The 13,073-nt window shown below is 45.4% G+C and overlaps 2 protein-coding genes across 4 annotated transcripts in view; one reads left to right on the top strand and one right to left on the bottom strand.

Annotated features, from left to right (window-relative positions):
- The first annotated feature begins 2,761 nt into the window (after nucleotides 1-2,761).
- Nucleotides 2,762-9,789, top strand: LOC106607740 (solute carrier family 60 member 1). The gene is made up of 4 exons (XM_014205018.3): nucleotides 2,762-3,670; nucleotides 5,084-5,252; nucleotides 5,699-5,815; nucleotides 5,933-9,789. The coding sequence occupies exons 1-4, from the start codon at nucleotides 3,380-3,382 to the stop codon at nucleotides 7,348-7,350; spliced, it is 1,995 nt and encodes a 664-aa protein (XP_014060493.3). The 5' UTR covers nucleotides 2,762-3,379; the 3' UTR covers nucleotides 7,351-9,789.
- Nucleotides 9,790-9,799: 10 nt separating this feature from the next.
- rev3l (REV3 like, DNA directed polymerase zeta catalytic subunit) overlaps nucleotides 9,800-13,073 on the bottom strand; it is a 50,243-nt gene continuing 46,969 nt past the window's right edge. For all 3 annotated transcript variants that reach the window (XM_082976806.1, XM_082976804.1, XM_082976805.1), the window contains 2 exons: nucleotides 12,406-12,621; nucleotides 9,800-10,978 (listed from right to left, as the gene is read on the bottom strand). In XM_082976806.1, the coding sequence (XP_082832932.1) occupies nucleotides 10,832-10,978; nucleotides 12,406-12,621 (363 nt within the window). In that variant the 3' untranslated portion in view covers nucleotides 9,800-10,831. The remainder of the gene's footprint in view (nucleotides 10,979-12,405; nucleotides 12,622-13,073) is intronic.

The following is a 13,073-nucleotide window of genomic DNA, read 5'->3' as shown; positions in this document are numbered from 1 at the left end:
GGAAGGCCCAAAAAATGGCCAGACTCCAGTCACCCAAGTCATGGACTGTTCTCTCTGCTACCTCACGGCAAGCAGTCAGTACATGAGCGCGAAGTCTAGGTCCAAAAAGCTCCTTAACAGCTTCTACACCTTAAGCCATAAGACTGCTGAACAATTAATCAAATGGCCACCTGGATTGATCCCCCTATTGCATTGACCCCCCCCCCCCCCCCCCTTTTGTTTTTATACTGCTGTTTATTATCTATGCATAGTCACTTTACCCCTACCGTGTACAAATTACCTCAGCCACTGACTTGGAACATGTACCTCATGTATATTGCCTCGTTATTGTTATTTTGTGTTACTTGTATACATTTATTTTTACTTCAGTTTATTTAGTAAATGTTTTCTTAACCAACAATGCAGTTAAGAAAATAGAGTTGGTTTTACTGATAACCTACAATGCATTACATGGGCTTGCTCCTACCTATCTTTCCGATTTGGTCCTGCCGTCAATACTTACATGTACGCTATGGTCACAAGACGCAGGCCTCCTAATTGTCCCTAGAATTTCTAAGCAAACAGCTGGAGGCAGGGCTTTCTCCTATAGAGCTCCATTTTTATGGAATGGTCTGCCTACCCATGTGAGAGACGCAGACTCGGTCTCAACATTTAAGTCTTTACTGAAGACTCATCTCTTCAGTAGGTCCTATGATTGAGTGTAGTCTGGCCCAGGAGTGTGAAGGTGAACGGAAAGGCTCTGGAGCAACGAACCGCCCTTGCTGTCTCTGCCTGGCCGGTTCCCCCCTCTCCACTGGGATTCTCTGCCTCTAACCCTATTATAGGGGCTGAGTCACTGGCTTACTGGTGTTCTTCCATGCCGTCCGTAGGAGAGGTGCGTCACTTGAGTGGGTTGAGTCACTGACGTGGTCTTCCTGTCTGGGTTGGCGCCCCCCCTTGGGTTGTGCCGTGGCGGAGATCTTTGTGGGCTATACTCGGCCTTGTCTCAGGATGGTAAGTTGGTGGTTAAAGTTATCCCTCTAGTGGTGTGGGGGCTGTGCTTTGGCAAAGTGGGTGGGGTTATATCCTGCCTGTTTGGCCCTGTCCAGGGGTATCATCGGATGGGGCCACAGTGTCTCCTGACCCCTCCTGTCTCAGCCTCCAGTATTTACGCTGTAGTAGTTTGAGTCGGGGGGCTAGGGTCAGTCTGTGATATCTGGAGTATATCTCCTGTCTTCTCCTGTGTGAATTTAAGTATGCTCTCTCTAATTCTCTCTTTCTCTCTCTCGGAGGACCTGAGCCCTAGGACCATGCCTCAGGACTACCTGGCATGATGACTCCTTGCTGTCCCCAGTCCACCTGGCCGTGCTGCTGCTCTAGTTTCAACTGTTCTGCCTGCGGCTATGGAACCCTGACCTGTTCACCGGACGTGCTACCTGTCCCAGACCTGCTGTTTTCAACTCTCTAGAGACCGCAGGAGCGGTAGAGATACTCTCAATGATCGGCTATGAAAAGCCAACTGACATTTACTCTTGAGGTGCTGACTTGTTGCACCCTCGACAACTACTGTGATTATTATTATTTGACCATGCTGTTCATTTATGAACATTTGAACATCTTGGCCATGTTCTGTTATAATCTCCACCCGGCACAGCCAAAAGAGGACTGGCCACCCCTCATAGTCTGGTTCCTCTCTAGGTTTCTTCCTAGGTTTTGGCCTTTCTAGGGAGTTTTTCCTAGCCACTGTGCTTCTTCACCTGCATTACTTGCACTTTGGGGTTTTAGGCTGGGTTTCTGTACAGCAATTTGAGATATCAGCTGATGTAAGAAGGGCTATATAAATACATTTGATTAAGAGTTAAGTGCTTGTAAGTAAGCATTTCACGGTAAGGTCTACACCTGTTGTATTCTGCGCATGTGACAAATACAATTTGTGTCGAAGGCCAATCTTCAGAAGATGTGAAGACATTTTCAGTAAATTTAGACATTCTTACAAGTAAAATGACCTTTCCTTGCATGAAAAGCACAAAAGCTAAAATATTTGTAAGGAAAACGTCACAAAATATTTCTATTATGACCTCTAGAGGTCCCTGTTCCCAACGACAATTTCAATCATATGACTACTACTTCCTATACGCTGACGCGTCAACTGAGCCCATCATGGATTGAACCACATCGTAGTAGCAAAGATTTGTATAACTAAACCCAGATAGACAACAGCCTGTCGTTTCCAACGGGAACAAATTAGTCATAGTGGGCAGAGCCAAGCACGAGCTAGCGAGATCCTATTGGCGCGTTCTAGCAGATATCTGCATATTTCCGTTAGGGAACGCCTCCTACGTGAAGTGCGCATGTGTTCGATTCACCATTGCACTCCTAAACAAAGCGATTTTTTTTAAAATTGCAAAGGGTAAAGTCTACAAAACTTTGTTCATTCTGTTCATAACATATAGTCGTTTTGGGAACAGAAAACTGTATTGAGATCAAATGTTTAATCGATGAGAAAATGTGCAGAATGTTAGCCAAAATCCATCTCGTTCCATCTTCTCCTACTGCCGACCAGTGGGCTTCCTCTCACTACCACATTTGGTAATGAGTGGAAACGCTAAGCGGATGCTTCACATTTATACATCCGGTGAGATATCTGTCTCACTGTGGTATTAGGCTTTTACCGCGTTCACATATTAGCCGAAAAACTAGGAAACTCGTTATTCACGCGACACGTGTATAACTACAACCAATTACCAAGTCAGAAATGAACGAGTTTCCTAGTTCCGGCTAGCATCTGAACGCGGAATATCACCCGCAGCCACCATTCTCCCGGATGACAGAATGAACCGAAGGTGTATATCGACCTGGCCAACTTGTAGTCCTAAAAACCGGAAATTAGTTACCTCTGGTTTGTTCAGCCATTCCTATGGGGAAAATGAATGAGGAAAGAATATGGTTTTGGGTTTAAAGGCGGAAAATAAAGTCTGAGGTTAGCACAGGCTAAGGAGATCCTATACGTTTTGTTCTATGAGATAATATCAGTCAGTTAATATGACCTTTAAAAATTATGAAGACTTTGTGCTTTTTTTCTTCTTCATAAACGCTTAAAAATGCACAAAAAGTGACGTTAGCTGAACAAAACGAATAAGATATCCTAAGCCACATACCTTATTTTCGGCATTTACCCAAAAACTCCATTCATTTTGTACAACGTACCATGGCGGAGTTAGTGCATACAAAAAGACGCCATTACTATTTATCTCTATGACAGAGTAGGATATCTGAACTTGTCGTTCACTGAAGGCGCACCCGGTCAGTTTGTTTACCAACTGCGCTGGCGCAAACTTGTCAATATTGCCAACCAGCAGGATTCAAACAAAGACGTTAGCCATAATTTGACAGCTCGACCATGTCTGCCTCGGCCGCCAGAGATCCTGTTGTGAAAAAGAAGCATGTTCGTTTCGCTAGAATGGAGGAGGAGGAGGATGATAACGATGACCAAGAGGAAGATACTCTGTTTGACAAGAGGAAAGACACGAGACGAGGGCTGAAGAGTGTCATGAAAGGGAGGAAGACAAGTTCGAATTCAGAGTTCGATGATGAGGTTGAAATCATCGATAGAGGTGGCAGGGCCCGCGGGTCTGGTGGCTGCAGCAGCTGGATGATCACCTTAGCGCTCTGTGCGTCATTCCTCGGCCTGGTAATGATGAATGCTTTTTATTAGGCTAGTAGGCTAGCCCAAGGGACTGAATTGGAACCATTCTGTCATCATATGTACCTTTTTTATATCTGAGAATTGAATAGGGTCTCTGGTTTTATTGCATAGTTTGTTTTACATGGACATTATTGTTCTGGTTGTTTCCCTATCCCCATATCTTCACTAAAACTAAAATACAGGTTTTCTGTACATGTTTTAAAGCTTCATCTAATTTTACATGAGTCTCACATGGTCAGTAACTATTCCCATTCGATAACATCTAGCATTTCCAAGATTCATTCATTGAGTTCATTAGTTTTGTGGTTGTTTTAGTGGCATTTGAGACAATGGTTACTTTCTTATACTCAGGTAAAATGAGTGTTGTTAGGGATATATTCTGAATGAGCCGGATTTGCATTTCATGGCTGTAAAACTAGCTCTTCAACTTAAGAACAGGTTTAAAAGGATCCGCCCCTTTCCCCCCCAAATTTTCGCCTAAAATGACATACCCAAATCTAACTGCCTGTAGCTCAGGACCTGAAGCAAGGATATGCATATTCTTGATACCATTTGAAAGGAAACACTTTGAAGTTTGTGAAAATGTGAAATGAATGTAGGAGAATATAACACATTAGATCTGGTAAAAGATAATACAAAGACATTTTTGTATTTTTTTGTAACATCATCTTTGAAATGCAAGAGAAAGGCCATAATGTATTAGTCCAGCCCAGGCGCAATTTAGATTCTGGCCACTAGATGGCAGCAGTGTATGTGCAAAGTTCTAGACTGATCCAATGAACCATTGCATTTCTGCTCAAAATGTTGTATCAAGACTGCCCAAATGTGCCTAATTGGTTTATTAATACATTTTCAAGTTCATAACTGTGCACTCTCCTCAAACAATAGCATGGTATTATTTCACTCTAATAGCTACTGTAAATTGGACAGTGCAGTTAAATTAACAAGAATTTAAGCTTTCTGCCAATATCAGATATGTCTATGTTCTGGGATTTTTTTGTTTGTTACTTACAACGTCATGCTAATCACATTAGCCTACTTTAGCTCAACTGTCCCGCGGGGGACCCACCAATCCTGTAGAGGATTTATTAAGCTTTTACTTCCTGGCACCTGTCCAAAGGTACAATTTTGAATAACTGTCGTCTTCCCGAAAGGGAAATGAAAACCCAAAATGTCACACTTTATATTATTTACCATTGGCTGCCACAAATAAAGTTCAAAATACCCTTAGAATATTACTGTATGTATCCTAGAAAATGATGATGGCCCTAGACGCTACCACTGTTTGCCTAAGAACGTAAATGTAATGTAAATGTAACTCTGAGAAAGTTCTGAGATATGCGCTTACTTATACTTGCCTGTAGTACAGTGTACTAGTTTATTATTTATGTGTTCCAGGGGATGAGTATCTCTGTCTTAGGCCCCACATTTCAAGACCTTGCCATCAACGTCAACCAGAACATCAGCAACATCTCCTACATCTTCGTAGGCCGCTCAATGGGCTATATAGGCGGCTCTGTGTTGTCCGGGATTCTCTTTGACTGCATGAACAGCCATCTGCTGCTGGGTATGTCTAACAGACTAAAATATACCTAGACTTAACTCAAATACAAATACATGGTGTCCATTGGCTCTGAAAAACATTAGGTTTAATCTCTAAGATATTATTGTGGTCCTGTGTGGCTATGAGTTCGTAGAGCATGGCGCTAGCAATGGCAGGATCATACGTTTGATTCCTGCCCAGGCCACCCATACGAAATATGTATACACGCATGATTGTAAGTCGCTGTGGATAAAACCGTCTGCTAAATAGCATTTATTAGTATTATTATATTAGTATACAGTATGCGTTTGTTGTTATTATATTAGTATACAGTATGCACAGAGAATGCATCACCTTTGCTTGTCAAAGAATGCCAAAGGTTGTTTTTGTGGGTGATCATGACTTTTATACAGTGCATGGTGCATGCTGGTTGAATGCACCCCACTCCTAACATTGTATCTTCTCCACAGGCCTCTCCATGTTGGTCACAGCGTTTGGGATGTTTGCCATCCCTTTCTCTAAGACGGCCCTTCTCCTCACTGCTCTGATGTCCAGTATTGGAGTTTCCATGGGCTTTCTAGATACAGGTGCAGTTAATCTCACAGTCTTTATCTTTAAGATAGTAAATACGTATCTACTGCACACAGTACAAGAAGTGGTTGTCAGTGAATGTCTCTGATGCTGTTTACTGTCCTCTCTGGTAGGTGGTAATGTCCTGATCCTGCAGACGTGGGGGGATCAGGCTGGCCCCCACATGCAGGCCTTGCACTTCAGCTTCGCGGCTGGGGCCTTCGCCTCGCCCATCATCGCCAAGCTGCTCTTTGGAACGGACCTGGACGTGGCTACAAACAGCAGCATGGAAGCCCCGGTGGCAAACTCCACCTCCCCATCTGTCACAGACCACATACCCCAAACCGTGTCTTCTCCTATGGTCATTCGCTTCGTCCACAGTAGCAGCACCCTCAAGTCCATGTGGGCCTACGTTGTGATCGGTGGTTTCATCCTGTTCGTCTCCCTCGTCTTCTTTATCCTTTACGCCCGCCACAGCCCCTCAAGGGGCAGGGCCCAGACCCCCTCAGGGAATCCCCTGGTGTCCAAGCACCACAACGCACTCATTGCTATGCTCTTTGTCTTCTTCTTCTGGTACGTGGGGGCCGAGGTGGCGTACGGCTCCTTTATCTTCACCTATGCTAAGGATTACATTCTTATGGACGAGGCTCAGGCAGCAGGGCTCAACTCCCTGTTCTGGGGAACGTTTGCTGCCGGCCGGGGCCTGGCCATCTTCTTTGCGACCTGCATGCACCCAGGCACCATGATTCTACTGAGCCTGGTGGGCTGCACCCTGTCCTCCCTGTTCCTCACCCTCTTCAACAGCAACAGGGTGGCCCTGTGGGTCTGCACTGGTGTCTACGGTGCCTCCATGTCGACCACTTTCCCCAGTGGGATCTCCTGGGTGGAGCAGTACACCACGGTGACCGGGCGCTCTGCTGCGGTGTTCGTGGTGGGGGCGGCCCTGGGGGAGATGGTGCTGCCCGCCCTGGTGGGCTTCCTATTGGGAAGGATCCATGGTCACCCCTTGCTAATGTACCTGGCCCTGGGCACCGCCACCATCACCTCCATCCTCTTCCCCTTCATGTTCTGGCTGGCCTCGTCCCCCAGCGGCCCCAGTAGGACACCTCGCACCAGGAGCCACATGGAGCCTGACGACAGCGAGTACCGCCAAGCCCTGCTGGACTCGGGCGCCAATGATGAGGAAGAGGAGCAGGAGCAGCAGCGGGAACAGAAGCAGGATCACGAGGCCGACCAGTGGAATGATGCCGACTTCGAGGTCATCGAGATGGATGACGCCAGCCTTATGACCTCTCCTAATAAAGCGGTGTTCTCTTCTCCTAGCAAAGCGCTCTCGTTATCTCCTAATAAAGCGTTGTCATCTCCTAACAAAGGGCTTCCACTCCCTGATGTTGCTGGGACATCAGGGGACACCACTGCCACATCTGTCCCCGCTACTCTCCAGTCCCTAGAGCCAACAGTTGGGGCCTCTTTCACAGACTCTATCTCTCTCCGGGGAGACTCACCCAGACGGAAACTGCTGCGTTCCCTGGACCGGCAGAAGAGGGACTAGGGGCTAGATTCAATCAGATCAAGCATTAACCGGTGATTGCCGACACCCCCATAGCTGGTGTTTTGGTGGTGTAACTGCATTAGAGCTGTCAAATCGGAGCTGCTGCTCGTGTGATCATTGTCACGAAGTCATACCCGTCCCATTCATGTTAGAAGTTCAGAACAAGTAAGTGTAGATTATATAGAAATAATGAAATGTAAAATCATTAAACAAAATGAGGATTTCTATCAGCCTAATCGAAGTGTAGATTTATATCTCACATTCCACTAAACAACTTGTAAACAGGCTGCATGGGATTTCTCTTAATGCGACTACGTGCAGCCAATGGCAATATCTGCTTTAGGTATACTGCCGGGAGCCACTTGTGGATTTGACAGCTCTAATGCAGTTCCACCTCTGACACTCTGCCTGGGAGCCCGGGATTCAATCGGATTAACAGTAAGGCCGGGATTCAATCCTAAAGCCAGGATCGCATCCGATCGTGCTTTGTCTGCAATGTACCTTTTAAAGGCAATTTTCTCGCGTTCAGAGGCCACATTTACAGTCAATGCCGCATATGTCTGCTCAATCGGAAATTACCTTTAAATTGTGCATTGTCACGAAGTGCGATCGGAATGAATACCGGCCTAAGGGCTCTAGTCTGTGAAATGCGCCATTACTCCAAGTGCTTTAAAGACATTACTGTATTCTAGAAGAGCCATGGCTCTCTTCAGAGAAACTTGTTGATGTCTGATTGTCAGTGACTGTAATTTGACCTGTTTAGTTTAACACACATGTAAATGTTTGATACTACAGATTTACAGTGCAATATCATTTACCCCACTCCTACACAGCTTTTGAAGTTGTATGCTGTGGTAGACATTGAATTTGTTTAAACATTAAGACCTCTTGCCACTGTTGCTGGTAATGAATTATAACAGTTTACATTAGTGACATTTTTTTTCCTTTAGATATCCTAAAGATGTCATTTTCTTTGTCATATTTACATTTAGTCATATTTGAATTATCAACAGTTAAAAATAGGAATTTTGCCACCACTGTGGCCTGATTATGAATCATTTGTTTTTTGTCAGACCTTTGTTTGAATATATGTCGCGTTCATGTGCTAGTTGGAACTAGGAAACTCAAAAATGTTAGACTTGCTAACTCGTTGTAGAAAGATGTTCCCGAGTTTCCCACTTGGAAAGTATCAGAATCAAGCCACTGGGCAAAGATGTAAAATCAAATCAAATTTTATTAGTCGCATACGCCGAATACAACAAGTAGACCTTACAGTGAAATGCTTACTTACGAGCCCCTAACCAACAATGCAGTTTAATTAGATGTTCAGTAGTCTTATGGCTTGGGGTAGAGGCTGTTTAGAAGCCTCTTGGACCTAGACTTGGCGCGCCGGTACCGCTTGCCGTGCGCAAGCAGAGAGAACAGTCTAGGACTAGGGTGGCTGGAGTCTTTGACAATTTTTAGGGCCTTCCTCTGACACCGCCTGGTGTAGAGGTCCTGGATGGCAGGAAGCTTGGCCCCAGTGATGAACTGGGCCGTATGCCCCAACCTCTGTAGTGCCTTGCGGTCGGAGGCCGAGCAGTTGCCATACCAGGCAGTGATGCAACCAGTCAGGACACTCTCGATGGTGCAGCTGTAGAACCTTTTGAGGATCTGATGACCCATGCCAAATCTTTTCAGTCTCCTGAGGGGGAATAGGTTTTGTCGTGCCCTCTTCACAACTGTCTTGGTGTGCTTGGACCATGTTAGTTTGTTGGTGATGTGGACGCCAAGGAACTTGAAGCTCTGAACCTGCTCCACTACAGCCCCGTCGATGAGAATAGGGGTGGGCTCTGTCTTTTTCCTGTAGTCCACAATCCTCCTTTGTCTTGATTACGTTGAGGGAGAGGTTGTTGTCCTGGCACCACACGGCCAGGTCTGACCTCCCTATCGGCTGTCTCATCGTTGTCGGTGATCAGGCCTAGGCCTACCACTGTTGTCATCGGCAAACTTGTTGGAGTCGTGCCTGGCCGTGCAGTCATGAGTGAACAGGAAGTACAGGAGCGGATTAAGCACCCACCCCTGAGGGGCCCATGTGTTGATGATCAGCGTGGCGGATGTGTTGTTACCTACCCTTACCACCTGGGGGCAGCCAATATCTTTTCCACATTGGTTCAACAGAATTGAATTAAAATGTCGTGGAAATGTTGATTCAACCAGTGTATGCCCAGTGGGAACCACTACACAAATAAGTTACATTAATTTTAACTCAGAGTTTCCGATAGCACATGAACAAGTTTTTTTCTCACTTTTTTGTAAAAAAAAATGGATTTAAGTCTTGTGCTGTGATGAATTGATTGTCTAGTAATCTGTAGTTTTTCCATTCAGATGTGTGATCTATGTTAAAGTTGATCACGTTTTGAATTTTTCTATTAAAACCATGAAAAATACTAAAACAAAGACTAGAGAATTTAATACATTGAGTTTTATTATATCAATCTTCAACCTCCACCCACAGCAATGTCCATTAAAAACAAAGCAAGAAACACTTCCTTCATATTTTTTTTGTACATTTACATTTATACAAATACACAGATCCTGTGTATAGTTGTTTGGGAAATAATATAATCCATCTTGACATGGGTAGATGGCATATGCTGTTTTAACATGGAGAAAGCATTAGAAATGTGTACAAAACAAATATGCACAAGGAAATAATATATACTCTTGCCATAAATTATCAAAATACATTATTGCAACAGTCCCAGAAGTAAAAATTGAAATGAATACTCCCCATCCTCTTTTGATAGGCATTAGGGCCTCAGAGTATAATGATAATATGCTTTTTCATAACTGACAAATACAAATTGAGGCTAAAAGAAACAAATGGCACACAAAACAGAATACATAAACTAGTTGATTTGTTTTCATTTTTTAATGCTGATGCACAGATAATTCAAATGGGCACTTTACAAGAACTATTTACCAAAGATTGTATTTGATATAAAAAAGGGAAATGTAGTTAAACAGTGTTTTCTTTAGTCAACCTTTGCGTCGGTAGGAGCTCCTTAGAAATACTGTTCAGACTTTTTAAGTCTTGCATTTACAAATTGCTACGGCGCCTACAAAATAAAACGGTAGGGTCCTCTTCGGGTCAGAGTTAATGCCATCTTTATGATACAGAAGAGACCATCTCCATCCATCTGAAGAAAAAAAACACAGCTTCAATCACAACCAACCAATAGCAGCTAATGAAGACACAGTGAGCGAGGGAGAACGAGCCCTTGAAAACCACTCCCTCGTCTCCTTCAGGAGGCCCAAACCCAGCCAGAGCAGAAATACTTGTATAACAAATAACAACGGGACAACATGAAAACCCAACGGGGTTCAATCAAAGCACCATTTAAAAAGGAACAGACAGGGGAAACACAGCTGGATGAGACAGCGTTGGTTTAGCACCAGAGTAGCTGTGCTGCGCAGGGGCAGTGGGCCACGGGGCCGTTCAGAATCCGAACTGCTCCAGGAGCTGTCGGAGGTAGGGGGCCTTGGTGAGCTGTCTGTTGACCCGGGACAGCTTGTAGAGCACAGGACAGTCCAGAGACACACACGGAACCTGCCGCTCCGCACAGCCGCTGCAGCTCCGACAGATCTGGACCAAATGGAAAACAGGTTGGTTGGTTAATGGAGTTTAAACACTGATGAATCTTTATAGCTTCTGCTCTAGCTACAGAACCTCACCAACCAGTTGGAGTGAACTATCCCTCTAATATTACATGATGACAGGGCTAAAAATACAACTCTAAGCTTAGCTCGATTTCCATCTCGCTGTACTCTGACTCTCTAAACTCAAATGCAGACAGTGCTCGGAGACTATTCAGCATCGGCTTGTGGTACGCTACATGACCAAAAGTATGTGGACACTTGCTCGTCGAACATCTAATCCTGCTGCTATAACATCCCCCCTCCACTCTTCTGGGAAGGCTTTCCACTAGATGTTGGAACATTGCTGTGGGGACTTGCTTCCATTCAGCCACAAGAGCCTTAGTGAGGTCGAGAACTGATGTTGGGCGATTAGGCCTGGCTCGCAGTCAGCTTTCCAATTCATCCCAAAGGTGTTCGATGGGGCTGAAGTCAGGGCTCTGTGCAGGCCAGTCAAGTTCTTCTACACCGATCGACAAACCATTTCTGTATGGACCTAGCTTTGTGCAAGGGGGCATTGTCATGCTGAAACAGGAAAAGGGCCTACCTCAAACTGTTTCCACAAAGTTGGAAGCACAGAATCGTCTAGAATGCCATTGTAGCATTAAGATTTCCCTTCACTGGAGCTAAGGGGCCTAGCCCAAACCATGAAAAACAGCCCCAGACCATTATTCATCCTCCACCAAACTTTACAGTTGGCACTATGCATTCTGGCAGGTAGCGTTCTCCTGGTATTCGCCAAACCCAGATTTGTCCGTCGGACTGCCAGATGGTGAAGCATGATTCATCACTCCAGAGAACGCGTTTCCACTGCTCCAGAGTCCAATGGCGCCGAGCTTTACACCACTACAGCCGACGCATGGCATTGCGCATGGTGATCTTAGGCTTGAGTGCGGCCGCTTGGCCATGGAAACCCATTTCATGAAGCTCTCGATGAACAGTTATTGTGCTGACGTTGCTTCCAGAGGCATATTGAAACTCGGTAGTGAGTGTTGCAACTAAGGACAGATGATTTCTACACGCTACAACAGTCTGCAGTGCCATTCTGTGAGCTTGTGTGGCCTACCACTGAGCTGTTGTTGCTCCCAGATGTTTCCACTACATAACAGCAGCACGTACAGTTGACTGGGGCAGCTCTAGCAGTGCAGAAATGTGACAAACTGACTTGTTGAAAAGGTGACATCCTATGATGGTGCCACGTTGAAAGTCACTGAGCTCTTCAGTAAGGCCATTCTACTGCTAATGTTTCATCTATGGAGATTGCATGGCGGTGTGCTCGATTTTATAAACCTGTCAGCAGGGGTGTCCACATTCTTTTGTTTATATAGTGTAGTGTAGCTTGCCAATGATGTCCCCCCCCCCCCCCCGACCTTTCACCTTTAGCAGCTGGTCCTGCTGGCTCTCCCAAAGCCGCATGTCCTGGTAGAGAGTGACGGCCACGCGTTGGGGCTCGGCCCGGCAGCTGGCACACACCCCTAGCTGGGTGAGCTCGTCACACACAGGACAGTGCAGTGTGGTGAAATACTGGGAGATAGTCCCCTTCCTCCCCACTTCCTCCCCTCTGGCCACCATGGAGCATGACGCCTTCTGGACCTGAAGACAGAGGACATGTTTAGAGCCTTGGACTAGGATAGATTTGTGGTGATAAATAAGGTATTTGTTTTTATCAAGACTAATTCAAATAGTTGACAGGTCAGACTATTTTCTAAAACTGGTGACAAACTCACTTCATGGAGGGCCTAGTGTCTGCAGGTTTGTATTTTTTTCCTTTCAATTGAGACCTACACAACAAGATGAGGGGAGTTCTTTGACGAATTAAGGTCACTAATTAGTAATCAATTACTAGGGAGGAGCGAAAACCGCAGGCACTCGGCCCTCCACGGAATGTGTTTTGACACGTGCTCTAAAACAGTGTTTCCCAACTCCAGTCCTCCAGTACCCCCGACCGCACACATGTTTGTCGTTAGCCTGCTTCAGGCTGAAGGGCAAGGGGACTTGGCTCTTTCAGACCAGCGTTTCTCAACTCCAGTCCTGCAGTACCTCCA

Source organism: Salmo salar, chromosome 06 (assembly GCF_965601325.2).
Source record: "Salmo salar chromosome 06, fSalSal1, whole genome shotgun sequence".
Classification (NCBI taxonomy): domain Eukaryota; kingdom Metazoa; phylum Chordata; class Actinopteri; order Salmoniformes; family Salmonidae; genus Salmo; species Salmo salar.
Note: the sequence above shows the minus strand (reverse complement) of the source record. Positions and strands in the feature narration are given on the sequence as shown.

Excerpts from the sequence above, each read along its gene's own strand:
- LOC106607740 (XM_014205018.3), top strand. The coding sequence starts at position 3,380 with ATGTCTGCCTCGGCCGCCAGAGATCCTGTTGTGAAAAAGAAGCATGTT. Across the intron at positions 3,671-5,083 it reads GTGCGTCATTCCTCGGCCTG|GGGATGAGTATCTCTGTCTT; the intron begins GTAATGATGAAT and ends TATGTGTTCCAG. Across the intron at positions 5,816-5,932 it reads CATGGGCTTTCTAGATACAG|GTGGTAATGTCCTGATCCTG; the intron begins GTGCAGTTAATC and ends CCTCTCTGGTAG.